This window comes from Gadus chalcogrammus, chromosome 9, assembly GCF_026213295.1.
Source record: "Gadus chalcogrammus isolate NIFS_2021 chromosome 9, NIFS_Gcha_1.0, whole genome shotgun sequence".
Taxonomy (NCBI): domain Eukaryota; kingdom Metazoa; phylum Chordata; class Actinopteri; order Gadiformes; family Gadidae; genus Gadus; species Gadus chalcogrammus.
In genome coordinates, this window is record NC_079420.1 from 18,076,533 (window position 1) to 18,104,311 (window position 27,779).

Genomic DNA, 27,779 nt, shown 5'->3' on the forward strand with positions numbered 1-27,779 from the left:
TCTACCATGAGTAACCACCTGACGAATTGGTCACATACACATCCATCTTAATCCAAAAAAAAATGAAAATACTTCAACACGTTTTTGGCTTTGCCTGCATGCAATTTCTAATACCCCAAAGAGTCTGACGCACCCTGTTTTCATGTAGCGACGGGTAAAGACTTGATGAGCAGACTACCCGTACCACGGTATTCATATACCAAGGTCTCTTATCCACGAATAAGTGTTTTCAAGTTCCCATGAAATAATTACGTTTTTGTCAAGAGAACAGCCTTATTCACTTCCCTCTTGCTACTTCTCATAGTCTCTTCCCAATGCACTCCCAACCCCAAACAAAGGAACGTTTTATTGTCCTGGTCCTAGAGAGATGGGTGGTCTATCAGCTAGAGGACCTCGGCGCCCCAGTTTGACAAAATATGCGGAGGTGGGAAAAAGGAACATCGTAGTAAAATTGCAGAGAAAATGTAACCCCCTTCCCCTCCATGCTTTTGGTTATCATTTGGGACTAATCTGGCTTTTATCAAAGAAGGTCAAAAAATGCACCGAGCATATACAGCCAGCTTTATTGGCATTACAGGAATAGTCTAAGTTATAGCGATCTGCATCATATGATATTTTTGTTGGCAACATTAAGCAATTTTTGGAATTATAGTTGTAATAATGTATAATCCTAATAAACCAAACTTTGGTTTCCCACATCTCCCATTAGAAAAGTTGTGTCAGTTTCAACCACAACAATGACTCTCTACAGTGTCAAATTATTTCACGCTTAATTAGATTAGATTAGAGACAACTATTTACTAATTACTACACAATAACATTCCTATGCGCCTATACTTCCCAACAGGGGGCGATCAGTGCGATGTACAAGCCCTACTGTTGCAAACACATGTCGGCATTAACACGGAAGGATAAACTAAAACAACGACCCCCATGTCCCATTACAGTGGGCTTTGGCTCACTGGTCCTCTCTTTTGTTGATCTAAGGGCATGCTGCCCCTGTGCCCCACATATCGGACTGGCAAACACACAGGGGCCTGTGATGGGTTCTGGGGGGTTCTACGGGGATTGGGGCGTGGGAACAGACTCATGCTAAGGCAGATATAACCGCCCCCTCTACCCATTAGATAAGTATCATCCTGGGTCAAATAAATATATGTTCACAGACCGGACTGTCTGACTTTATTCTCGTATTTTGGTAGCGTATATCAACAGAATAACCAAGGTAACATTACATTTTGGACGATAAAACTTTATGTGCGTTTAATATCAGACAATAACAGAAAAAAGCAATATGTGATCTTATTACCTGTGAAGTTTGCTTAACCTATCTGCCATCACAGTGTAATCGCTTTGAGATAATGGTAGGAGATCATTGTTCTTATGAGAAAAGCAACAAAAAAAAAAAGGCACACAAATAGAATACATGCTTTTATGCGTACATTAATGTGGATGGAAAACTGTGCTTGTGTGTTGGGGGGAGCTCTTAAGTGGGGCAAACCCTGCCCTACCCCTGTCCGTGGCAACGCAGCAGGGGCACAGAGGGGGAGGATCTATGTGTCTGAGCAGCTTCATCTAGAAGTCACCCTCGAGCAGCACAGTCTTTAGGTCAGCCGGGCAGCCGATGGTGAACACCGAGTGGCTAGTGGTGCATCTCTCCATCAGGACGGCCACGCCCTCACCCAGCTCCAGGTGGTTCAGGAAGCCAGGGGCCATGCGCTCTGGAGGGGCCACGCCCGTGTTGATCTTCACCTGCCCAGACGATGGGTGGGGGATCATAGATTGAGGAGTTGATACAAAAAGGATCTTTGTTCTCTGGCCCGATGTTAATGCAAGATGCATGCATGTTAATGCAACGGTTATAGGGGTTAAAGAATGTGAAATGCAAATTGTTCTTGTAATTAATAACTAGTCAAAAGAACAAAGAATATAAGATAGAAAAATCTAAGTGATGTTACATTACAAATTTGGGGAAAGATATCTTTAAACAGATGCTTTATTGAACCTTCCAGTATGAATACATGTGAGTTAGCAATACCTGGTTAAGTTTGCAGGCCACTTCAGGGTACTCGTCTCGTAGCACCTGGCAGAAAGACAAAGTGCTGGCCGCTCCCAGGGTCAGGAAGCCTGTCCCTGGCATTAGCACCTTCTCACCAGCTCCCCCTAGGGGACAGCACAGCATTACAGCTAGAATGACACATAGTCCTCCATGTCGAGTATTTTTCCATTTTAATTGACTCCTTACAAGGACAAAAAAGGTAGGTCCACCGGTGTCACGTGGGTAACCGAAGGCCCGTATCCTCACCTGTGATGAAGGTGTAGCTACATTTCGGGTCGTCCCTCACTAAGGGGAAGAAGGCCTTCCACGACACAAAGGTGCTGAGCAGCAACGTCTCGATGACCTGAGGAGACACAGCGGCAGAACGAACAAGCCAGGTTCAAATTAAAATCCTGCTTTTGGTTTAACATAAACGAACACACTCCTGTTCACACACGCACACCACTTACTGACAACCAATGAAAAAAGAATAATGTAGAGAAAGATCGTTCAAAGATAGATGTTGCTGAATCATCTTTATCAATTGAACACATTTCAATTTGTTTCCGGGTTGGGGCAGGATAACTTAATTTTGTGTGTGTGTGTGTGTGTGTGTGTGTGTGTGTGTGTGTGTGTGTGTGTGTGTGTGTGTGTGTGTGTGTGTGTGTGTGTGTGTGTGTGTGTGTGTTTGTGTGGTTGTGTGTGTGTGTGTGTGTGCAGGTGTGTACTCTCACCCATTGGAGATCTTTGAGGGACTGTGTGTGTGGCGGACCCCCCTGCCACCAGCTAAAGCCCAGTGACGAGATGATGTCTGTCACCTTCCCCACAGCTTTCAGCACGGACTGTTTGGCTGCCTCCACTCCCTCCTCCGTCCCTGGGGGGCAGACAGAGGGGGTTACGACCCAGAGAAGGGGAGGGATCATCAGGGTATTCAGATGGATAGATGGATAGGGAGGGGTCGGAGTCTCTGCCATACATACCAACATCTCCAACTATGGTGGTGAGGTTATCCTTTCTACTGGCCGAGACAAACGACCTCAGCCTCTCAAGTCTGCTGTTGTCCCTGGAGATCACGGCTACTTTGAAACCTACGCGCACACACACACACACACACACACACACACACACACACACACACACACACACACACACACACACACACACACACACACACACACACACACACACACACGTGTCTTTGACTAACTACTTTAACTACAAACTAACCCTAACCCTTATCTTGAATATTAACATCAAGCAACTTGCCGTTGACGTTACAATGACTAGTAAGGTGTGCCAGATCAGTAATCACACAGCAGCTCACATGCATCATCTGTCCAGGGTGTAATCCTTTTCTCATGAAAAAGATCATTCACCTATAGACCTACATTATGCTTATCTGTGTTTATCAAGGACATCGGTCGGATAAGCGTGACTGAATGGTAGATGTTAACTTGGTACTGGTATCTTTAGTGTCAGCTACGGACATACAATGTATACCCAAAGCCTCTACAGGAGCATCCTGCCACGGTCCCCGCTAACCACCACGGAACCCTAACCCAAATATGAAGAAATGCTACTATATTTTTTGGCCAAATAAAAATCACATGGTTTATTGAACGTGTAGTCGTACCAATAGGGAACATTTCTTTGTTATTGCAATGAGTCTAATATTTTATATTATCCTTATTTTTCCAATTTTCGAGAAGAGCGTGTCCAGTCACGTACCTAAATAAATTTGCACCGTAAAAATGGGAATGTGATTCAAGGGGCATTGTTCTGGTAGAATATACCAGCCCCCTGCCCATTCTCCAGTAGGCTAAAGGCTTTTTTTGGAGAGCGCACACATTTCTCGGCAGGCGCAAAGACGCAAACTGAGTGAGAAAATAATGTAAATGATGAATGAAATACAAATGACAAAGCTTTTACATTGCAGATTTGTCCTATCATAATTCATAATTGAACGTGCATAAACATGCACCTTACCGTACCCAGCAGTTTGGTTGGGTACGGTTTGAATGGAAAATAGGTGCGAAAACTTTTTCCTGTGTGACAAGCAGACAACGAATTAAAAAAAAGTATAAATCATCTCAAACAAGATAATCCAGTAAATTCCCCATTTAGAGCACTTACCTTTATCCAGCAATGCCTTAACTATTCCTGACCCCACCGTCCCTGCTCCCCCGAGAGCTAGAACAACTCGATCCGAGTTTGACATCCTGGGAGTAGGTCTACAGGGCTGTTGAACTGCAGACTTAATACGCCGATGTTGTCAATACTGACTGTGGCATAATCTTACTTAAGGTGCCTTAAACCCATTTGGTTTTCTGCAGTTCCGCCCTTTGGTCCATGTTAGTAAAGCCACGCCCGGTGATAAAATTAAATGTTTCCCTCACTGTTAATTGGCGCTCCGTCTTTACTCCCCACAATGGATGTGTGTGCGAGGGTGTGCACTGTGCATGTGTGAGTATGTGTGAGTGCGTGCGCGCTTGAATATGAATGTGTGTGAATGATGAGTTCGGGGTGTTCCTATAGGCTTGTTTTCGGTCCATCCATTAGGTTGGAGTGGATGGGACGCCATCTGATGGATAAAACATTTGCGTTCATACAATGACTCCTTGAAAAAGAAAAGGATTCAACCATATCTTGATCACATATTATTAAACCATGCCATTGCACATCTCATCTTACATTTGTCCAGATAACAGTAAGAGGTCCTAGGTGCCTGAAGTCTAATCAAGAACAAGTACCGGAAATTCGGGGTTCAGTCACGTGACAATGTTTACTTTTTTTCGGAACTTTCCCTGATATCAGGATCCACGCAGTCGAATACGACGGACTAACACCATTGACAATGCTCTAGTATATGTCTTATATAATCGCACAAGAAAAGTTTTGGGGTGAGATGATATATTTTTGTATAATGGATTACCGCAGAGGGTTTCGATTTCGAATGAAAATATGGTTCATTGCTTATTGATGCTAGCTAAAGCCTTCTGTCCAAATCGTGGGTGTTACGAACTCGTAACGTTACCAGTCGGTAAGCCCTCTCGTTGACCTCCATGATACGAACAACCGAACGAAATGCGTTTGAGCAAAACCTCAAGTCGATCATTTTTTATGTTGGTAATTTCGTTTTTTGGCAGTGACCAATGTGCTTCTGTCTTAGCGTTAGCAGGTTCGCTAGCTATGCGTCATATGTCTTCCTGGATTTGTTTTCGATCCCCAAGTTTGGCGCTTACACGAACATGTTTGCGTTTTCTTACGATTTATGACTTAAACTCAGGAAATATATGCTACATATTTCATAGGAGGGAACCACATATCGTCGATTTTCGCCCCTTTGGAATATAAGGCGTATAAATCTATATTAAATTCGCAGCTCGACTTGCTTTTTAGACAGAGCACTTAAAGGAAGTGTAAAGGGCAATTCAGCGATACGTGTGTCATCACCATTTATTTTCTTACAGGGGATTCTTTTGTGTATGCCTTATTGGCGGAATCACAGCAATGAACATCCTCTGCCAGATAACCAAAGACCTGGTGAAGAATTATGATCATTGTTTGGAGAAGCGTTTAGAAAAGGGAGCCTCCAACCTTACATGCGACGATGAGGTCCTGCGTAAGGATGCAGAGGCAATACTGGAGAACGCCGGTGCTGAGGATATGCATTCACTGGGACTGGATCCACTGAAGGTGTTGGAGGAGTCTCTGAAGGCAACAGCAGCTCTGCCAGTATCCACTGCAAGTCCATGCAAACGGGGGCTGAGAGGGCTGGCCAAGGCCTTTGAAGTCCTGGAGCAAGCCGCTCTAAATCTCTATCTGAGTCCCTGGAGAGAGGAGTACAAAGTTGTAAAGGTTTGTTAATATGAATACGTATTTCTGTGTTTCCTGCTACCTTTTTAAACCCCTTGATGTATCAATTTCTCACTCGTTTCATTCGCCTTCTCTGTCAGATGTACTCCGGTATATTCACACACTGCATCAAGCCAGTGCTGTCCACGGTGCAGATCGCAAAACTTTTTGGGTTGCTAGGATACCAGCCCTGCATAGGACAGCAAGATCAGCTTCTTCAGGGCCGTTCCGGCGTCCCCTCCCACGGCCAACTCCTCGAGTTGTCCTGTGGGTTCTTCCTGGCCCGCTGTGAGTGTCAGCTCCTGCTGGCTGCATTAGGGAACCACGGGGGTGAGGCGGAGTGGGAGCTGGGCATGGTGGTGGAGCGGCGCAGAGGACACAGCCTACAGGTCAGTCCGTCGGACTAGCTGATCAATCTGAAATTTAGTACTTGCCCTATCATAGTGTTGTTGTTGTTTTTTTATAAGCAGTGAAAAGGCGTATTGTTGAAAATGAGAATACTTTTGCTCATGTTTTTAACTGTTAATTGCATGACTTTGTCACAACACTAGACTATGTTGACGGTTGTCTAAAAAACATAATAAAACAGTGTCCAGGGTCACCCTTTACAGTTGGCTTTAGACAACACCAAGAAGATGCTGGACACCAACCAAATCCTAACGGAGGAAGTGTCTGAGGAATGTGGTGCAGGTGGCGAGCTAGAGCTGGATCTGTACACCGCCGGCGGGTTAAAGAGTGTCCGGGGGGAGACCGCTGGCTTCCACGATGCCAATGGTGGCCCCCGTTCGCTTTCATGGGTGTCCAATCACGGCGGCCCGTCAACGACTACAGTCCTCATGACGCAAAGCAACGGGTTCTCTATCCCATCCTCCTCCTCAAGCACAACCACGGCGGCCGCTGGTGCCACAGCCCCCGGCTCTAGGGCAAGAGAGCCCCTCTGCGTCTCCACTCTCAACTGCCAACTCTCCAAGACCTCCCCCCCAAGGCAAATCCCGTCGGGCGCCACCCGAACAGCATCAGCCGCTACGAAACAAGTAGCTTCCCCTGATGAAGACTCACAGAGTCATAACTTTGACAGAAGTGAGGTCCAGCCATCCATTGCAATGATGCCCGCGTTTGGTTTGCCACAGTCGGAAGACTCTTCGCCCCCTTCGCCAGAGCACGTTTGTGGCTGTGTCCAATTGAGCAGTTCTCACTTGAAGATCTGCTTGGACTGCAACACTCTGCACGGCTTAACCTGCTCCTCACTGCAGAAGTGCAGCAGCAACCAACACATTCTAGTCAGGACTTACAAGAACAAGGAGAAGAGCGGTAAAACCAGGCCACCGTCGTCACAAGGCCTCCACGAGCCGGGCTGGTGCAGGCCTCCGAGCCGTGCCAAAGATGAAGCAGCCATGTCCATGCTTTTGTGCGATACCACAGATTCAATTGTCAAAACCCCTCAGCCAATCACGTTCCACAGCTGCTGTGACCAGACGCTGGAGCCGCAATACGTTTGTTTCACTTGCAAGGTCTTCCACTCTGATTCCTGCAGAGAGTGGCTGTCCTGTGAGCAGGGCCACAAAACAAAGCCGCTTCAGGTGTGCCCTTGTGGGATGGCGTGTCCCCGAACACCTATAGTGCTGTGTAGATACTGCGGCACGGAGTACTGTACCAATTGCTGGTACAGGAACCCTGTTCAATGCACCTGTGGAGAAACTTTTGATAATCGGTCGTCGTTCTGATGAAAATAAGTATTTGTGAAAACTATTGCACAATATAAGGCACTTCCAGCCAAATCACAGTGCCTTATTGGAATCAAAATTCACTCATTCAATCATAACATGAAATGTAACGTCAAAATGGCAAGCTGAAACAATCTGCCTTCTAGTCAAAGTAATTGACAGCATTTTTTCAAGTGGCTTTTTTTTTTATTTGAGTGCTGTTTTAAACCGTCATTCTGTATTTTACGCACTTCATTTTCTAGGTGTCCATACATTTATCAAACTCAAAATAATGTTGCATTAATTATTCTTGTCTCCTGCTCGTTTCAATTAACATTTTAGTTGACAGCAAACTTGACAGTAATAAAATACATGATAAAAGGGAAAAACCTTTTTGTTGTCATTTATTTGTATTTTCAATGGCTTCCGAACCACACCAGGTGAATCGCACAGCCTATTTGCCCAAACACATGTCAAATCACATTTGATGTTTCAAACGCTTTTTTTTTTGTTCACTACAGTCCCATGTATGATACCACCATACTATGCCTGGGCAGGACATGGTCACATAGTGCTTAATCTGATTTCATTTTTTTTGTCATGACTGAAAAAAGTTGACTTAATTTATGAAGAAATTTGGACAGATCGTTTCACATACATAAAATGTCAATAACTAGATCTTAGGTACAGCTTGGGGATCCTTGTTTAGGTCCCAGTCCCTAGCTTAGCAGATCTTATCAGATACGTTCTTTGTGTGTTTATTTGGAGAATAAAGGATAGAGCAGTCAGCCCATGTTCTCGTGCTACTCGTTGTGCGTCTGCCACTTGATGTTGATAAAGGTCTTGCTATCCATGCGGTCAAGGTAAAGCAGGCCGTCCAGGTGATCCATCTCGTGCTGGATGATTCGGGCCGGCCAGCCACTCACCTGCCAACTGACAGGTTCAGCATTCTCGTTCAGACCTGCGTAGGGGCATATGTTTCGCAAATGCACAAAATAAATTGCAAAATTTGTGTTGGCATTTCTACTGAATAACTTCGCATTATTATTGTTTGGGTCGTTTTGAGTAAAATAGTATCAACACTAGGACAACAACATTTCCCCAATTGCTTATAACTAAGTTGGGTAATGTTTTTGTCATTTTTAATAAATCGTCCACTGTATTGCCCAATTCCTCGCTTCAGAGTTGATCTCACAGGTATAGGCCTACCTGACACTTCCACAGACAAGTAGCGGGGTACCGTGGCAGAGAACCCCGAGATGCTCTCGCAGGCCTCCTGGAAGAGAACCGTCCGTCCGTCCAACACACGCAGAGTTGGGTTGACGAAGATCCTCAGGGGCTGGACAGAGAGACCCCGCGCCTCCCTGGACGCAGGTGAGCTCTCTTCCATCATCTTCACGGGGTACTCCAGCGCCACGATGCGTAAAGGCACCCCAACCTGAGGCGCACTCAGTCCAACACATTCCAGCCTTCGCATCACTTTTACCATAGTTTTGATGACCCCTTGTACCTCGGGGCTAGAAATAGTTGCTGGGTCTACATCCGCAGCTTGGGAACGCAGTACGGGGTCCCCAACCTGGCAAACGTGATTGTAGGGAGGACAGGAAGGTGGCTGGATCTTGCGTTTAATATACTGGAGATATGAACGCACCCTGACGTTGGAGGAATAACAACATTTAGAGGCTAGCGGGAAGAAGAGGGGGGTTAATTGATAGCCGGAGGATGTGGCAGTGGCACCTCCTGTGAGGAGGGAAGGCTTTGAATTAGACAGTCCTAAAGTTCTGTTGGAAAGTCTTAGCACCCGGCTTATTATTGTCCTATTCATGGCTCAGTCCTATTCGAGGTAGCTAATAAATACAAGTTATGACACGGCGATCCCGGCGCTAAGAAAAGTTTTTTTAAGAAATGTAAAAAGGATTAGATTTCGGCATAATACCAGTGGTATAATCTCATTCTGAACAACACGCGTTCCCGTCCGACTCCAATCAAGGTACTGAGCAAGGTTATAGCTAAGTACACTTCCGTTTCCTTATAACATTATTGGCGCTGTCACGATAAGCGAAACGGAGAATTCCGACCCAAATGTTATATAATGGATTCCAGGTTCGTGTTCAAGGAATACCGCAACATACTACAGATATCTAGACATTTGTACTCCGTTGAACGAAATTCTGCAGTACATCGGGGACTTTTATTTTGATACGAGGCTGTGTTGACACCGAAGTATTTTGCAACGTTTTCGACTGTAACCGGAAATGATCAACACCGAACAAGGGTTGTTCAATAACATGTTCAAATCTTGCCCCGGTACATGTCCGGGCAAATGGCCATGTATGTATGTAGTGATGGGCGAAACTACTAAAATTCATGAATCTTTAAAAGCCCTAATGGTGAATGCAAACACATAGCCTTCCCTCCTCCTCAAGCAGATCTGGTTTAGTTTGTGTTTCGTGCATGGAAGAGAAGAATGGATGATGAAAACATGACTTCTCCAAACCTGCAGGAGATGATACTAGAGTATGCCTGGACTCACAAGATGAAGGATTTACAAGAAGGTTTGCCCTTGTTTACACATTTTATATATTTGTAGCGTTGACTTTGTACGTTTGGATTTGCATTCGGCAACACTTTCCAGCTACAACGGGGTTTTATACCCTCAACAGGGAACTTAATAGTAGTAACCATCAATAAGTCACTTATGAATGACACAAAACCAATTGTATTTGTAATACATTCGTGCTTACTCGCTCTTATTAGTGAAATTTAACATGATTTTTTACTAAATTGGTCTCATGTAGCACTTATTTTGATAGTTGAAGTGTAAAAGATAGTCAATCGCTCCATTTCATCCAGTGTGCTCCAAATCAATACCAAATACATATATACCTATACCTCCGCCAAACAAGTAGGACACACCTCTTTTTATTGGATTTGAGTGCTGAATAACTATTAAAAATAGTATAATCGAAGCAGTAAAATCGGATCTTGAGTGAATGAATATCCAACTTAAAACAAACGTCACAGCAGTTTTGTATGGTTATGTTTGCTACCAATGAACCGATCAACAACTAATGACAGATTGCATTTGTTGGTATTTTTTTTTTCTTGTAAAGTTGTGGACACTTCTTTATGGATGGAAGCCAAACAGCAATATTATTCCCTAAAAGAACCATGGAGGCTACGAGTAGCTACAGCCCAGGCATACTCCATCATAAAGAACAGGGACGTCGGACGTTATGAAAGGGTGATCTCCTTTTTGGAGGCATCGTACAGACTTCTACCCACACTTGTGGTCGCCATCAAACACATGAAGATCATGTTTGGACTGAAGACATTGGTATGTTGTGTGTTTGTATGTGGTTTTTATGTTATGTTGTGTTCAGATGTACCGCACTAAGAGGCAAATATTTTGTGTTTGGGACATGTAATTCAGGTTGGTTACCTGATCAGATTGGTGTGTAAGAATGGTATTACTGTTATACATAACTTTTATTGTTCTATATTTAATTTACTTCTCATTCTAGGTAATTATGTGGATGCTTAAACAAGGCCAAGGCATTGTTCCTATCGTTGTTAAAATCCTCCAGTTCTTTCCCAGCAAACTACCTCAATACCAAGACCACTGTGTAAGTATTATGGTTCTAATTAATGTTTTGTTAGGCAGGGCTTTACCGATTTATGTAAGTGTACAATATGTAACATTGACACCCTGCGTTTAAAAAATTGGAGAAAGTTGACTCCAACCGCCCCCAACCCACAGCTTACGTGGGTTGGCATTTTGAGGGTATGAATGAACATCTGTGCAAGACCAGCAAAGAACGTTATATTTGTACATGCATACATTTATACATATTTTTAGACAAGCTCAATTATTTGTCTTTAACAACGACCTGTAGCAACAAGTTCTAAAATGGGAGTTGATCAGCTAATACGTTTGCAGTTTATGTCATGTTTGCAAATTGAAATCCTTCTGGGCTCTAAGTTATCTCCATCTTTTAAATACCACTGAAAACACAAACAAAGGTTCCTACCCAGAATGGAAATGTCATTGGAGAACATATTATTAATACAGGCTGTAGCACTGTTTTCAGAGAAGCTAGTATTTAAATTTGGCATATTTACTTAATCTCTGATGACAAATCATGGTCATTGTATGATTTAGTACAGTACATTGTCCGTTAACGTATATTCTTTTATTATCAATGTAATAACTTATCTCCCCCCCCCCCCCCCTTTGGTTTCATATTCAGAGCAATAATGAGATATTTTTAATGCAAAAAAATCATCTGGACTTCAGGCTCTTCGCTCAAAGTCTTGCATTGGACCAGATGAAACTCGAGGATTACATTAAGGTATAATTTTTCCTTTGCACACTTATTTAATAGAGGAACTTGGAAGAATAGTAAAAAAAAAAATGGGCAGAAGAACCCATTATCATGGTGGTCATAGTATAGCATATTGAGCGTCTTCTCTTTTAAAAAGCAGATTCCCTTTTCTCCCACCAGGGTGCACTGCAGACAGGCATATGGTGGAAAAAAACCTTGTTTCATGGTTCTATAGTAGCTGATTGATTTCTGTTGTTTAACCATACCTAGGGTTAGATTTAACACATCTAATAAATATTTAATTCAAAAGACCCCAGCGATGTTAAATCTCAGACATATCAAGTTCACTACCCTGCAACTGTAGAAAAGTCAGCCTGTATCTTTTACTTTTTACTTAAAATGTTTTCTGTGTTTGAAAATGACTTTCATTTGATTGGTTATGAACTAGCACTACACAGAGAGTTTATTTGACGGTTGGCGTTGCTTGGCGATGCCGTCGGGTTGAGGATATGTGTATGAACCGTTTTTTAGTCGCTTTGGATAAAACCGTCTGCCAAATGCCCTAAATGCCAATGTAATTACTGTGGGAATAGGATACGAATAAGTTATTTTATGATGTGTTTAGTTAGTACCAATAAAATATTACTTAAGAACCACATAAACGTGTCCAATGCTGGCTGTCTTTCAGAATGAGCTGGAGGAGCAGTACGGTGAACATTATACCCAGAAAGTAGAGGACAGACTTCTGCACTATGTACATGAATTGGAGATGATGTTACCAAGAGATACCTATATTGACCAGGTGTGTGTTAAACTGTTCCCATTCCCAATGTTTAACAGTGGTTGAAAACAACCGGATCAGTGTTGATTCGTTATAATTATCTATAAGAACTGTAATAGGATTTTATCTACTAAAAAAGATCCAACTCAATGGAACCATCCTTTGAGCAACTGTAAGCTTAGACATACTTGCCTCTTAGACAGAGGAGAGCTCCTACTCTTATCTAAACACATATGTTAATTTTTCTCTGTGTGTTGAGGATGTACAAGAGATCAAGATATCTACAGGCTGCTCCTCTCCCAAGGGCTACAAACAATTAAACTGAGAATATATTTATACAGTATACTGTACATATAAAATATATCTACCTTACATCCTAGGATGACTACTAACTAAAACAGGATACATTTCCATATAAATAACAATTAGCTTATTACTGTGTGATTTGAATGGGTTTCCAACAGATCTTACGGCAAGAGCATAAAGTGAGCCATGAACACAAGGAAATTTTGGAGATTATAGCTCAAGGCTCCACGGCCATCGCAAGTTCCCTGAGGATGCTACTGCAATGGGGTGAGACTAGTTATGGTTCATCAATGCTACGTTATTATCATTCCATGTGGAATATTGTGTTTTTAATTACTTGATAGTAATTATTTTTTAATCTTTAAAAAAACATTATATTGTTTAAAAGATGGAAAATTATTAATTGGATCTGTATTGATGGTTTCATTTGATCCTTTAATTCATGATCACATTTGCGTATAGGCTGATAGCGGTTGCCACAGCAATTTCTCATTGCACATTGTTTCAGGCCCTATTATTAATCCCCAATTGGTACTAATTGTTTTCCTCCTGCATTAATTAAGGTGACAAAAGCTGTTGTCCTCTGAAATTCTCCTCGAAACCAGCAGTGGCAGCTGTGGTGGAACCTGTTGCTCTCCCAGAGCCTGCCGTGAACAACATCTCTTTCGGTGCTCCTCCAAGATCGGAGACGGCCAAAGCTCCCGTAATGGCCCGGGAAGACGCATTGTGCCGACACCTTTCCCAAGACAGCCCTCTTCTGTTTCCTATGGAGCAGCAGGAGAACAGTGGCGGTGTGGGAGACGGTGAGGTTGGATGTCCCCAACCAAAAGAGGGGTTGGCGAGGGAAGCTAGGGACAGAGAGGCAGTGATGAAGGCTGACGGTGGGCGCGATAAGAGGGGACCGGCCCTCCCCACGGATCAGCAGGCGGAGGAAGGTGGTCCCCAAAGAGGTGAGGAAGCGGAAGGGGGGGACCACGCGGATGTGCAGCTCAGCCAGAGAAGCGATGACTCTGAACGCGTGTCCTCCTCTTCCTCATCTTCTTCCTCTTTGCCACATTTCTGCACCAAACACAAGCGATGGGTGAGGAGCATCCTGTCTGAGTGCTCCAAAGAGCGGCAGGCACAAAGAGACGTGCCTCCCTCCCCTCTGCTCTTCCCTTCCTCTTCCTCCTCTTCGTCTCAGGACCTCACCCCCTCCGACCTCATCCCATGCGACCTGATCCAAAAGCCCCCCAACCGTCAGACCTCCTGCCTCTCTCCGGCAACCGCCCAGGGGCCCGGTCTGACCCTGTCCATGCATAACCCCTGCCCCACACGGTCTGTACAGCCGCTCTGCCCCCCCGGGGTCCGCCCAGGGTCCCCCAGAGCAGGGGCCACAAACACCTCCCATCACGTGGCCCCATCTACAACCCCTTGCACCCCCGTCCCTGAATGTTCGGCAAGCCATGAAGCAGCTGCTTCCAGCCCACCAAAACCTGAGGCTCCATCGTACTCTTCAGGCGTGAAGCACAGGCTGACTGTAGGCCTTTTACCAGACGGGGCTCAATCACAATTTGCCCCTTCCATTTCACCAGACGCGGTTAAACCACAATTGGCCCCTGCCGTTGCACTCCCCCTGTCAGAGCAATATCAGCCGGCCCTCGCCTCGACACTGCCTGCACACTACCAGCAAACTGTATCTGGTAGCGACTCGCCCTCTGCCCGCAGCCTAACACCTGGCCACACAGCGGCCCCCTCACCAGGGCCTTCGAGATGCGTGGCCGCTCCTGAAAGAGGGTGCCACCTGTCAGGATCTCCTACACAGACCCCCGCCTCGCTTCACCATGCTCCCCCAGGCTCGTCCAAGGACTCTTCTGAAGTCTCGGCCCTGCCTCCGAGCTCCGACCTGCACTCCGTGTCTCTGACCTCGACCTGCGCCGCAAGAGCGACTCCATGCACTGAACTTCCCCCCGGCTCGAGACCTGCGCTCGCCGCCGCTGTCTCCACAGTGAGTGACGGACCCCCCCCGAGCGTTTCAGTTCAGGTCCCCCGGGCACCGACGCAGTCCCTGCCACAGCCTTATGTGAGACTCACCAGACTGCACCCGCTCAGGTACCTCCGGGAGAAGGGGGGGAGTGCTCCTCCAAGCACTGAGACACCGCTTGTTGAGAAGCAGGCCTTGGGTGATCCTCACGACGAAGGTGGAGGTGAGGAAGAGGAGGAGGAAGAGGAGGAGAAGGAGGAAGAGGAGGGAGAAGGAGGAGTCAAGTTTCTGTACTTCGATCCTAACCTTCTCTACTCCGGTGATGAGTCTTCATGCAGTGACTCTGGGGCTTCTGAGGACCTGGATTACATGCCCTCAAGGAGTCATAAGAAGAAACAAGTGCCTAATATGTCACCCGATATGTAATTACTCAATGCCAACATAAGGTGACCTAACCCTTAACCAACTATTTTTGAGTTGTTTATCTTATATATATATATATATATATATATATATATATATATATATATATAAATTTGAGGGAGAAGTTTTATTTTTGAGTGAGTAGTCCAATCAGTGTCAGTGTGTATGCGTGAGTGTGCAGTGGATGGTCCTGTTGCCCATTGTGACCTTTTGATGAGAGAAAGGATTTCACCCATTCGGTCAAATTCCCCCTCACTCCTGTTTGCATAGATTTGCTTGTTGACTCAAATCGATTAGGAGCAGAAAAGTTGAAGTCAGGACACTAACCTGTCGACCTTTCTGAGAATTTAGGGTTTTAAAAAAAAAGTGTTGATGTATGTGTGATGTTACCCCAAGACATGAATGAACGCAGTGTGTGTGGAAGTTGCTATGAGTATGATTAGCTGTAGCCAAATAAAGGATAATGCGTATAGATTTCAGCCATTTATTATTTTGTGTGCTCTAAACTTTTACCAAGAATTGATGGAAGTATGTATTGTAGTGAACTTTTTATTTGGTATTTAGCTTGGCGCTTATGTGTATGGATACATTGTTTAATAGCTACAATTAAAAAAACGAAGGATTTTTAGAAACCATCCCAAAGTTTTGAGAGGGGGTGGTACAAAGTTCTAAGGTTGGTTTACATGGTACATGTATTTGTATTTATTTATTCAGTTAGTTTGGGTTGCTTTCTGTTCTTATCTGTATACAGTGTTTTCTGTACGTTCCAACAAAGGGGAAAAACAAGAAATAAAATTGTACAAAACAAAATGATTTCCCTTTTTAATGTGTAGGACTACTTTTAGTATAATATTTTGTCCTAATAGTATGAAGAAAAGCCTGGTCCAATGAAATAATAAGTAAAACCTCAGCATAAGAAGGGCTAACATCTCTAAACAAAACAAATGCAGAAGAATATTGTATTTCATTCCAATCAATTTAATCTTTCTCATAATTTCTAATATCGAAAAACCTAGAGTTGATCCTGTGTTTCCTCCCATGGCAGAGTCCCTTACCATTCCTCGTAAAGTGTTCTTTAAGAGAAAACATACAGAACGATAATGATGTTGAGGATTACGTAATGAATTGTTATCATACTTCCTTAATTATGCTTGGACTATAAAGAGGCGTCAAAATAATATCTCTTGATATTATTATCAACAAAGCACAAAGGTGGTGGGATGCATTGAGTTGTTACAATCCGCCCTACTAGATGGCTTCTGAAATATGCGTTGTTTTTGTTTTTCACTTGGACCTAGAACCAGAGAATGACTGAGAATGACCTCACGCAACACAGATGTTGAATTAGACTGGTGGGGGCTGTTGAGGGCCACAGTGTACACCGTGCTACAAGAGTGTGAGACCGACGGTTATATAAGGAGTATTGATTCTGGGTCTTATTTGTTATTACTGTATGTTCTAGATAAATACACTGTGTTTTTGCTAAAGCATCAAAGAAAATGAATGGAAGGGCTCGGCTATCGTCAGGTTTTAAAGAGAAGGCCACTGTACACCAAGTCACAGTCCTATCATAAACTCACATGGCTTTTCCTACCCCAGCTACACAGATGACACTCGACCTTCGTCTTTTTCATGTCTGGAACCAACTTATCTTTGTGTGTCTGACCGACATCCCAAAGTCGAATCTGGACAAGCCTGAGATGCTGTACCTTCCAGGGAAGGCATCTCCCATCCACGACTTCTCCATCAATGTTAGCAACTCTGTGCAGCCTGCGACTCGGACGGCCAGGAACCTGGCTGTTCCTGGCCTTGACACTGAATGACCAGCTGTCCTGTGCTGCCAACATGGCTGCGACCTCCGGCTCCTGCAGATTAAAGGTCCTCAACCGGAAGGCCAGGTTTTGGTCTGGGCCTTAGTCGTCTCACGTCTAGACTAGTGCAACTCAATCCCTCCCGGTCTGGCTGCATGTGCCATTGGTCCCCTGCATCTGATGAAGAATGCTTGAGCCTACCCAGGTTCTCCCACACTACACCACTCCTCCACACCCTCACTGGCTAGCGGTGGCGGCTCCAGGGTTATTCAATGTCATTATTCGATGACGACATTTTCATTCACCTCCCTGCCAAACATCTGAAGAGGAGAGTTTCTGAAGGACTCTGGTGGATGTTGGGGTATCCTGCATGAGCCCACATAGATATTAATGAAAGAGGACACACAATGGGAGAGAGAGTAACAGAGGTTAACATAGAAGAGAGTCAATTTTTCTTTTGTGTCTTCGAAGCTTGTTGGTGAAATGACAGTTTCCCATTTCTTTACACAGTGCTCTGGCCATGGCAGCGTAAATGTGCATTTAATCATATTATTTAATTTCTAATTGCCCATCACTTAATACGAATGAAGTTGTAGAAAATAATGACATGCCAAAATACCACAGCTCGACCAGGTTCGACCCGTTAGTCGTACCCGCCCACATTTTCAAAGGGAGGACCGGTTCAGTCTCAGGTTCAGCAGTGATGCAACGGGGTTGTACTACAGTACACCCATTCTTTCCACCAATGAAAATGTAGGCACTGTTCAACACCCATTCTCAGGGTCTTCCTATAAAGCCGCTAAATGAAAGTTACCCTGGTTAAAGTTACCCTTCTTTTTGTGAATATCTTACAGGAAAAATACCCGCAATTGGACTAGCGATTTTTTCTGAGGTATTGCAATTTTTCCTTTCCCCCCCCTAAATTCCTTATAACAAACTTTGTTCTTTAAATCATGCTTCAGCTCTGTAAGAATTTTTTACCTAACAAAACCGTTGCAACTACTTATGCAGGTTGTATGATCACCTCTGCAAAGGGAATGCAAAGAGAGTAATCCTTTCAAATTGCCTATTAAAAATAATAGAGTGGATAAGATATGCATTTGTATTCTTAGTATGCTTATTAGTAATTTGTTTCGTGTAGTAAGATAATAGGTTTCAATCTAAAGCTGCATGACCAAACGAAATACTTTGATTGTTTATTGATAGGCCTAATGGAAAATACATAATAATTATAATATAGTATAAATATGATTGAAAAAACAATATTTTTTAAATGATCATCATTAGGCTATTAGGCCTATTATTATTATTACTATTATTATTATTATTATTAGCAGCCTACTATAATCAAGCAAAGTTTCAAACAATTATGCATTCCTCCCGATGTTACTTTAATTCTCTCTCATCTCTTTCAGAAAAAGTAAAATTTCAGAATGACAAGCAAATCGTATGTGGTTCAGATGAACGCGAACGGAGTGATTGATAGCACTGTTGTTAACGGGGCCGATCTGACGGGCAAAGGAGCGAGAGGGAATGGCTTCCATCAGGTCAGTGTAAATAAAGGCAAATATCCAGCCAAAGTAAAGAGCCGCAGGCAGAGATGGGACGTCAGACCCTCAGAGATGGCGAACAAAACTTGCAATCCTATTAGGGACATTGTGGATGGTATGAAACTCACGCCTAATCCCGAGAAAGCCATGATCGCTCTTTCCATAGGTGAGACATGTTATTCCATTAACTTTACTTAACACATGCAGAGTCTACAAAACCTGCGTTTTGTAGGCTATCTAATATACAAACTGCTGTTAACCTGTCTCTGATGCATCCCAACATTCGCCTATTTTGTATGATGGCCTATATAAAGTTAGGCAAATGACAGCAGTAGTCTACAATCAAATGACAAAGGAAATATAGATCTACTTAACATGTATTTCCTTGCTATCTATATTGGTCTATGTTATTCAATGGGATGTGTTCTTGTTTTATCCGTTGGTTAGGGGACCCCACTGTGTTTGGGAACCTTCCTACTGACGCCTGCGTCCTCAAGGCATTGAAAGATGCCGTGGAGTCGGCGCGGTACAATGGCTATGCGCCATCTATCGGTGAGACCATAGACATTACAGTTTTACATTAAACTATTTGAGTTTTTGGAGAAAATGGCTTATAACTAGAAAACAAAATAAGTAATTAGAACAAAAATATGTTCAAACCTTTAATGTCCCATGCAGGTGGGTATTTCAATTCAGGGCTTCTGGACTTGGGGGCAGATGGGATATTTGAATTTGGGGGGACAAATCTGTCAGCAAATGACTTCAACTCAATAAGTTATTTTTGTGTAATCTGGGCTTTAACTAGCGCTCAAGTAGTAACTTTCGTAATAGCCTATGGACCAATGGTTTGCACTAAAAAGCCATTGGAGAATTCTTATTTGAAATCATGGATAAACAACAGTGAACATTGTTAAACAAAGGCCTACTTGATCAACACTATAATGAAACTGTTATTTGTCTGGAATGCCAATCATCACCCACAGAAACTTCAGGCCTTATGCAAAATATGTTTTATTTAAACATTTGTGCATACACTCAGAAGTGTAAACAACAACATATTTACAGAAATGAACAAAAAACCAACCAAATGTACTGTCTAAGCAGACTCACTGAAGGACCTAAAGACATCTCTCCTCCTTTCATTACCCTCAACATACTGCTGGGCAATATCTTGTCTGTCCAGTCTGTCAAGCCTCTCTTGGTGAATATGGCACAAAGCAATGCCATTGAGTATTTTTTGCGGCATGGTTGATCGCAACCATGTCTTCTTCAATCTGCGTAACCCACTAAAACTGCGCTCTGCCTCAGCAGAGGATATGGGCACCACCATCAACAATCTCACTAGTGTCTCTACCTGATCAAACAGGCCACGGACATCAGGGGGCATTTCTTTCAAAGCATGCACAGCATCTGCAGTTGTGTTGACCTTGTACTTGTTTTAAACATGGCCGGTTGGACTCTCAAGTCTTCCTCTTTCAGTTCAGGATATTTGCGAACTGCTGCATCATTCGTAATTGGAGTAAGGAGTGAGTTTTCCATTTATTTTAATGTTGGAATTAGGCATGCACCGATTGTGAAATTCTGGGACGATACCGATGTTTCAAATAACAATTTGGCCGATACAATGTTATTTATTTCCCCTTTCGTGCCAGGGAAACAAACCCTAACCCCCCACGCACGCACGCACGCACGCAGACATGCACCCATCATTGCTTATTATTGTCTACTAGAAAATATTGTGAACGAATTATGACCGAGCAAGTCTTATTTGTGAGAGGCCCAACTCTATTATAACCTCTGCTAGCCTAGATATTTGAGAGCTATAGCGAACACGCTCATCAACCCCGATTAGAGGGTCACATGCTTATACGGGAGGAAGTGGGCAGAGACAACTTGGGCCCTATCCCAAGTGGTTTATTATACCTTCTGATGGATGTCTTTATGTTAACCCAAGTGGTATTGGGATTTGTTTTCTTTGATTATACATGGCTCATCTCATAAGTACATGTGGTTTATTGAGGTCTGTTTTAAATCAGTTTAATTAATAAGGTGACGAGTTGCTTTTAATCACTGAGTATTCATATGATATTGCTGTAATGTTTAAGATGTGACTTTGTTACTCTCTAATGTTTAAGATGTAACCTCTTTACACTGTTACTGAGAATTAAGAGAGAGAGGATAAGCACATTATTAGTTAAAGGGAAACTGGGATGGGCCCGCTTGGGTGCTGTGATTGGTCAGTGCATGTTGGGGGAAGCCACACCCCCCCTGTTCTTTGCAAACCAACTTAGGTTTTGTTATCACTTCTGTGTAAGTGATATTAAAGTCTTCTCTATCTTTCAAACCATGTCCTTCTCGACCGCTCGTATTTTGTTAAATTCTTAAAGTGTGGGTTTTTATCCACAACACTTATTGCATCTCTCATGTTTCCTACACAATTCAGTGTGTCTCCGATCAGGATAACTGCAATCCTCTTGTCATACACATTCGCAGGTTACCAGAAGAGCCGAGAAGCAGTGGCTAACTTCTACAACAGCTCTCTAGCTCCGTTAGAAGCCAAGGTAGCCCACCGTCTTAATACTTGTGTCTTATTGTCATCTGCTAGAGGCAGCCACACACACGCAAACACATCCACACACATCCACATGTAAAGCACACACACACACACACACACACACACACACACACACACACACACACACACACACACACACACACACTCACGCAAAGATATACACACAAATATACATACATATTCACATTAAATGACCTTTTCACACACACTCCCTGACATGCACATGCGCATTCACATACACACAAACAAACACATACAAATAAACAGAAACACACACACACACACACACACACATACACATACACTCACGCAAAGATATACACACAAATATACATACATATTCACATTAAATGACCTTTTCACACACACTCCCAGACATGCACATGCGCATTCACATACACACAAACAAACACATACAAATAAACAGAAACACACACACACACACACACACACACACACACACACACACACACACACACACACACACACACACACACATACACACACACACACTCACGCAAAGATATACACACAAATATACATACATATTCACATTAAATGACCTTTTCACACACACTCCCAGACATGCACATGCGCATTCACATACACACAAACAAACACATACAAATAAACAGAAACACACACACACACACACACACACACACACACACACACACACACACACACACACACACACACACACACACACACACACACACACACACACACACACACACACACACATAAAGTCCAAACTTGGACTGTATCTATTCTTCATGTGTTTCTACCACTTGTCTCCCCCCATTTATTATCCTCATGATGAGATCCAACCCGTTGGTACCCCCCCCATCTCCCCTTGCCCCCCAGGATGTGGTGCTGACCAGCGGCTGCAGCCAGGCCATTGAGCTGTGCATCAGCGTGCTGAGTAACCCGGGAGACAACATCCTGATCCCCTGTCCGGGCTTCTCCCTCTACAAGACCATCGCTCTGTCCATCGGGGTCCAAGTGAAACTGTATAACTTGCTGGTGAGCAGAGGGTCTGCCCGTCACACACACACACACACACACACACACACACACACACACACACACACACACACACACACACACACACACACACACACACACACACACACACACACACACACACACACACACACACACACACACACACACACACACACACACACACACACACACAGATCTGTTCTGTGCAGTAGTTACAGAGCCAGTCCACCCGAGCTCGGATTGCTGAGCTACTCACCAGGCTTGCCTTGTGGTCATAAGCTTTCCAGTTACTCTGATAATGGGAAGCAGATTTTGTAGACACACATCACACAATCAGGGTTCCTGCAGCACAAGTAAGCGAGCTCTGCTGCTCAACAAACCTTGTCCTAGGCAGATGTTCTAACACCATAAAGTTAAGCACCTCAAACACTCAAGCCACTGTGATGTTCTAATAAATGTTAAAACATAGCACATAAACCGAGAACAACGTTATCATTATGGGGGTGACAGGTACACACCTTTATATGCTTAGCCAACTACCCAGATTTAGGGTTGGACTAATCTCTGATACACCAGTCTTTCTATGTTGTGGCAGAACTTCTGGGGGAGAAGGCAAAGAGCCTGAATCAGAAAACTAAAATGACTAGGGGCAGAGTTATGACTTGTCTGCAGTTTCGTTTTGGAGATTACTAAAAGAGGAAAATCATTTGAGCGAGAGGATGAGGCTTTCCAAAGGGGAAGCATATTTCTAGAGGCGTTGGTGATTTGAAACCTTTATTTATACTTTTTTACAGTTTACTACTGCTGGCAGAGTTTTTGTACAAATCTTTGCATCCAGCAACATGATTGGTCGAAAACAAATATGAATCGAAAGCAAAGAATAGTCGATATTAATCCACAGTCTAGGGTAAGACATACTCTGGGCAGAATAGGGGCAGGAGGGGTGCGGAAGGATTCGTGGTTTAATCCCCAATGCTAGCGGCCTACCCAAAGGTATCTATGCCTAACCCGGAGCTGATCCCTGAATGCCCGAATCGGGTGTCTCCTTCATGATTACTATGACGATTATTATCATCAAATAAAAAACAAATGTAATTCCTTGGTGGGGATGCATTGCTGCCTTTGCAGCCGGAGAGGTCATGGGAAGTGGACTTGGAGCACCTGGAGAGTCTTGTGGATGAACAAACGACCTGTCTGGTCCTCACCAACCCCTCCAACCCCTGCGGCTCTGTCTTCAGCAAGGAGCACCTGGAGGGCATCCTAAAAGGTGAGCTCATTAATAATGAATGATAATGATACTGATAATGATAATGCCCATAATGTCGAATGGATCAGATTGACCCCTTCTTGAACCCAGTTTATACCAGGTGAGCCAGCACCTGGTAATGGCCGAATCATGGCCCCCGTGCACGGTTCCTATGCCTAGTTATTGTGAAGAGGGCTGCGATGACATCATTTCTTGTTCACGCCGGCCCGCACATCCCACACACGGGAACTATAAATCAGCCTTCAGGGCATCAGAAGCATGTTGACCTGAACACTGCACATTGTAACTGCCCTATTCAATGACCTGGGCTCATGGATGGATTGTTGTTGTTATGGTTGGCTGCATATCACTGTTTTAACCTGACATCATTTCTGATGTATTTTGCTCCCAGTGGCTTCAAAACACTGCCTACCGATCCTGGCTGACGAAATATACGGAGACATGGTAAGACAACATTCAAAACAACTTGACTCGGTGGTGGAAATGACCATGAATACATTCACACATATGCATCCATGCATTTACCCACTGAAGAAAGAGGGGATAACTCATCTATTTTGTGTTTTCTTCTGCTGTAAAGGGGTCTGTTTTGGGCTCTGTACAATGCATGATTTAATTTGTGTTGGCTGTTTGCGGATTTAATGGCAAGAAAAAAATATTATATAACATATTTGAACCATGAATGTGGTAACAATTTTCTCAACATATGTCGACTCCCATCACTTGGAGCTCTATGTGAGAGTGAGTGGAATGCTCTTTCGGGGTTGTTGAGTTTGTTTGCCCAACCACCCATCCCCCAGCTCCCCTTGCCTGTCCAACGGGGTCCTATCACGATGACTTTGCACTCTTTTGGTCCCAGGTGTTTGCAATTAATGTTGTGTTTTGGACCAAAAGAGGGAGGGGCTTGTGGGGTATCCATATAGACGAAAAGTAGAAATAGTAGAGTGATGGAGGAATGGCCAGGCCCTCAGCTTAGAAGATGATTGATCATCTTTGGCGTTGGGGAGACTTCAGGGGCCCACAAGTGTGCGGACTGGCTCCTCTGGGAGAACCCACTCAGATCCAATACGAGGAGGGTCTTGTTACTTCCCCCTCTCCCTAGTCCTCTGTTAGCCAGGACGGTGCAGAGCCAATCAGAACTGGGGCGGATCCCTATGTCTGGAGATTCTTAGCTCTGTTTTTAATGAAAGCCAGAAAGCATATTCAGTGGGCCAGCAACCGTGTCAAAGCTCTGCTAGCTCTCGCTACCGCTAGGCTGGGCTCCTTTGGCCATCATCACACTCACTTCCACATTTCTCTTTCTATTTTTCTCTGCTGGTTCTCTGTTGCACATGGTTGAATTAATGCATACGTAGACTACAGCCTTTTAGTCCTTGTATTATTGGTTCTAGGAACACAAAACATTATTAATATCATAAAGATAAAAATAAAACAAAGATTGACTTCGAAAACAAAGTTAGAACCATAACAGGGCTGCCTACATGTTAAAATAACAGATAGAAAGAATCAGACCACCATATCTAACCTCCAAGTCTTGGTGTACTGAAATGTTTTCTAAAGCCCAGTGTGCCACTCTGAGCTGCCACATAATCCCATCTCCACCTTCTTGCTTGACCGCTCCTGCCCAGGTTTTCCCAGGATGCACATACACCTCCCTGGCGACGCTGAGCAGTGACGTGCCCATCCTGTCCTGTGGCGGTCTGGCCAAGCGCTGGCTGGTGCCCGGCTGGAGGATGGGTTGGATCCTTATCCACGACCGTAGAGACGTCTTCGGCTCAGAGGTGTGTTCGTTCGTCCTCCATAGGCTCTGGTCTGCAATCACCTCATTAGAGTTTGTCATGAAGTACGCTGACTGCTTTAGTCTCACTCTCAGGTCAATCTTGTATTATGTTAAATTCATTTTTAAGATTACACTTAAACCTCAGAACAAACGAGGGAGGATTCAAAGAGGTCAATTGTAACAGCAGATGGCGGGATTTTACCAATAGAAAATTTGTGGTCATATGTTGGCCAATTAATGCTATTGAAAAGGTGAAGGGGTGAACCCCTAGCTTCTCATTCACATGGATTTCATGAGATGATCTCGTTCCCAGATCAGAAAGGGCCTGGTGAAGCTGACCCAGCTGATCCTGGGAGCTTGCACTCTAGTCCAGGGGGCGCTAGAGAGCATCCTACAAAACACGCCGCAGCACTTCTATGACAGCACCACGAGCTTCCTCAAGGTACATCCCTACCACCACCACCACCACCACCACCACCACCACCACCACCACCACCACCACCACCACCACCACCACCACCACCAACACAACCACCACCACCACCACCACCAACACAACCACCACCACCACCACCACCAACACAACCACCTCCGCCAACACAACCAGCACCACCACCACCACCACCACCACCACCACCGCAACCAGCGCGACCCTCGCCGCTGAGAAGGACTGTGTGCATCAACTTAAGCATAGACAGTTCATATCAAGAGGAGTCTTGTTTGTTAGGATTGTTAGAAATGGGTGCAGATAAGCAGAGAGAAGGCATTCATCCCCCTACATGATGTACTAATAATGAAAAATAAAACAAAATAAATAATAATATACTAATATGTAGGAATTCATGTTCTACAACGCTCTACATTCTTCTGTTGAGGGTCTTATTGGTCTTAGAACACAGCCTTCTAACCTAAGTACTTTAGGTCATAGGAGTGACCTATGTTGAACTAGTTGGGCTGGATTTGGAGTGTGTGTACTGGAAACAAAAGATGTGATTATTTTGACGATGCCCTCCTCCTCCTCCTCCTCCTCCTTCCTCATGCAGGCCAACGCGGAGATCTGCTTCAAGGAGCTGTCCACCGTCCCCGGCCTCACCCCAATCATGCCCTCCGGAGCCATGTACATCATGGTCGGTAGTACGCTGGGACCCTGCCCTTTTTGGCAGTGGGTACACTGTGTGTCCAGAAAAGCAAACACATGCAGCGCATGCAGCACAATTACCATTACAATCAGGGCATTTAGCAGACGCTTTTATCCAAAGCGACTTAGATGGGTCAGCACGGTCTAAAGTGTGCCTATTGACCTGCAGGTGGGCATAGATATCGACCACTTCCCCGGGATGAAGAACGACGTGGAGTTCACAGAGCGCCTGGTGACAGAGCAGTCCGTCTTCTGTCTTCCCACCACTGTAAATATTGCTTTCTTATTCCCGCCGTCGATTCGTTCAACCAGATACATCCCTTCCTCCATCCGTCCATCCATCCAACTACCCCTGGTTTTATAGTAGATTTTATAGTTTTATACCACGATAAGGATAACACGTTGATTCTGTTTCAGGCATTTGATTATCCAAACTTCTTCCGCATCGTGGTGACGGTACCGGAGAAGTTGATGGTGGAGGCGTGCGGTCGCATCCGCCTGTTCTGCCAGCAGCACTACCTGCCGCACAGGGCGGACAGCAGCGAGCTGGACCAATGAGAGCGCTGCAGCTTTAGAGAGATGAGGTATTTAAGAGTGAAGCCACCAAGAGGGACTTCACTCCGTTTGTCAAAGTCTGTTAAAGAATGTCAGGTTACGTGAGGCCCCGCTGCAGCAAGCAAATGTTGAAGATGTTTTGTGGCCAGCTTCAACTATTATGATGTAAATTGCATATTTATATTTTGTACAGGCAATTTATTTTAACCTATACTTGATTGCTTGTTGGTATATTTTGTTAACCAGTTGGTTGTTATTAAATATAGTATATATATTATCTTATATATGAATGCAAGACAATTAATTCATTAATTCTATGTTGTTTTAAAGGATAAATTATATTTGATGTGGTACACAAGAGTTTCCCAACTGGGGGTACGTGAGGAGGTTGATTTTACTTTGTTATTCCCTCAAAACCAATAATATTTGTTGAATTTGTTAAATATTTAGGTAGATTGGCTGTTGATGAATAAAGTTCAGACCATGAATATAAGTTAACCTGCCTGGGCTATTACTACTAGCAGTTAAATTAGCAACCAAGTAAAATTACTTGAATCAACTAAAGTTGGTTCTCTCAGATTTAGACAAACACAGAAGCACACACACAAACACACGCACGCACACACACACACACACACACACACACACACACACACACACACACACACACACACACACACACACACACACACACACACACA

At 44.0% G+C, this 27,779-nt stretch overlaps 5 protein-coding genes across 9 annotated transcripts; 3 read left to right on the forward strand and 2 right to left on the reverse strand.

Moving 5' to 3' along the window:
• Window positions 1-334: 334 nt before the first annotated feature.
• Window positions 335-4,947, reverse strand: si:dkey-238o13.4 (uncharacterized protein LOC560780 homolog). The gene is made up of 6 exons (XM_056598433.1): window positions 4,172-4,947; window positions 3,019-3,126; window positions 2,773-2,912; window positions 2,306-2,402; window positions 2,039-2,163; window positions 335-1,752 (listed from the first exon to the last, which is right to left on the reverse strand). The coding sequence occupies exons 1-6, from the start codon at window positions 4,254-4,256 to the stop codon at window positions 1,576-1,578; spliced, it is 732 nt and encodes a 243-aa protein (XP_056454408.1). The 5' UTR covers window positions 4,257-4,947; the 3' UTR covers window positions 335-1,575.
• On the forward strand, window positions 4,649-7,992 carry spata2l (spermatogenesis associated 2-like). 2 transcript variants are annotated; one of them, XM_056598425.1, is made up of 4 exons: window positions 4,649-5,078; window positions 5,509-5,896; window positions 5,995-6,282; window positions 6,505-7,992. In XM_056598425.1, the coding sequence occupies exons 2-4, from the start codon at window positions 5,549-5,551 to the stop codon at window positions 7,615-7,617; spliced, it is 1,749 nt and encodes a 582-aa protein (XP_056454400.1). In that variant the 5' UTR covers window positions 4,649-5,078; window positions 5,509-5,548; the 3' UTR covers window positions 7,618-7,992. The 2 variants fall into 2 exon arrangements, with proteins under 2 accessions (XP_056454400.1, XP_056454399.1); XM_056598424.1 differs by having other exon boundaries at window positions 4,650-4,938; window positions 6,505-7,991.
• Window positions 7,889-11,813, reverse strand: pdf (peptide deformylase, mitochondrial). Of its 2 annotated transcripts, XM_056598434.1 has the most exons (3): window positions 9,533-11,813; window positions 8,806-9,248; window positions 7,889-8,557 (listed from the first exon to the last, which is right to left on the reverse strand). In XM_056598434.1, the coding sequence occupies exons 1-3, from the start codon at window positions 9,547-9,549 to the stop codon at window positions 8,400-8,402; spliced, it is 618 nt and encodes a 205-aa protein (XP_056454409.1). In that variant the 5' UTR covers window positions 9,550-11,813; the 3' UTR covers window positions 7,889-8,399. The 2 variants fall into 2 exon arrangements, with proteins under 2 accessions (XP_056454409.1, XP_056454410.1); XM_056598435.1 differs by having other exon boundaries at window positions 8,806-11,813.
• Window positions 8,274-16,443, forward strand: LOC130388856 (atrophin-1). Of its 3 annotated transcripts, XM_056598418.1 has the most exons (8): window positions 8,274-9,586; window positions 10,100-10,151; window positions 10,710-10,933; window positions 11,121-11,222; window positions 11,847-11,948; window positions 12,610-12,723; window positions 13,167-13,275; window positions 13,572-16,443. In XM_056598418.1, the coding sequence occupies exons 2-8, from the start codon at window positions 10,103-10,105 to the stop codon at window positions 15,395-15,397; spliced, it is 2,526 nt and encodes an 841-aa protein (XP_056454393.1). In that variant the 5' UTR covers window positions 8,274-9,586; window positions 10,100-10,102; the 3' UTR covers window positions 15,398-16,443. The 3 variants fall into 3 exon arrangements, with proteins under 3 accessions (XP_056454393.1, XP_056454392.1, XP_056454391.1); XM_056598417.1 differs by having other exon boundaries at window positions 10,100-10,933; XM_056598416.1 differs by having other exon boundaries at window positions 9,568-10,151.
• Window positions 16,444-17,989: 1,546 nt separating this feature from the next.
• On the forward strand, window positions 17,990-27,590 carry tat (tyrosine aminotransferase). Its single transcript, XM_056598426.1, has 12 exons — window positions 17,990-18,097; window positions 18,621-18,921; window positions 19,203-19,307; window positions 21,249-21,316; window positions 22,198-22,356; window positions 23,467-23,605; window positions 23,997-24,049; window positions 25,234-25,386; window positions 25,699-25,827; window positions 26,429-26,512; window positions 26,693-26,791; window positions 26,941-27,590. The coding sequence occupies exons 2-12, from the start codon at window positions 18,639-18,641 to the stop codon at window positions 27,079-27,081; spliced, it is 1,413 nt and encodes a 470-aa protein (XP_056454401.1). The 5' UTR covers window positions 17,990-18,097; window positions 18,621-18,638; the 3' UTR covers window positions 27,082-27,590.
• The last annotated feature ends 189 nt before the right edge of the window (window positions 27,591-27,779 follow it).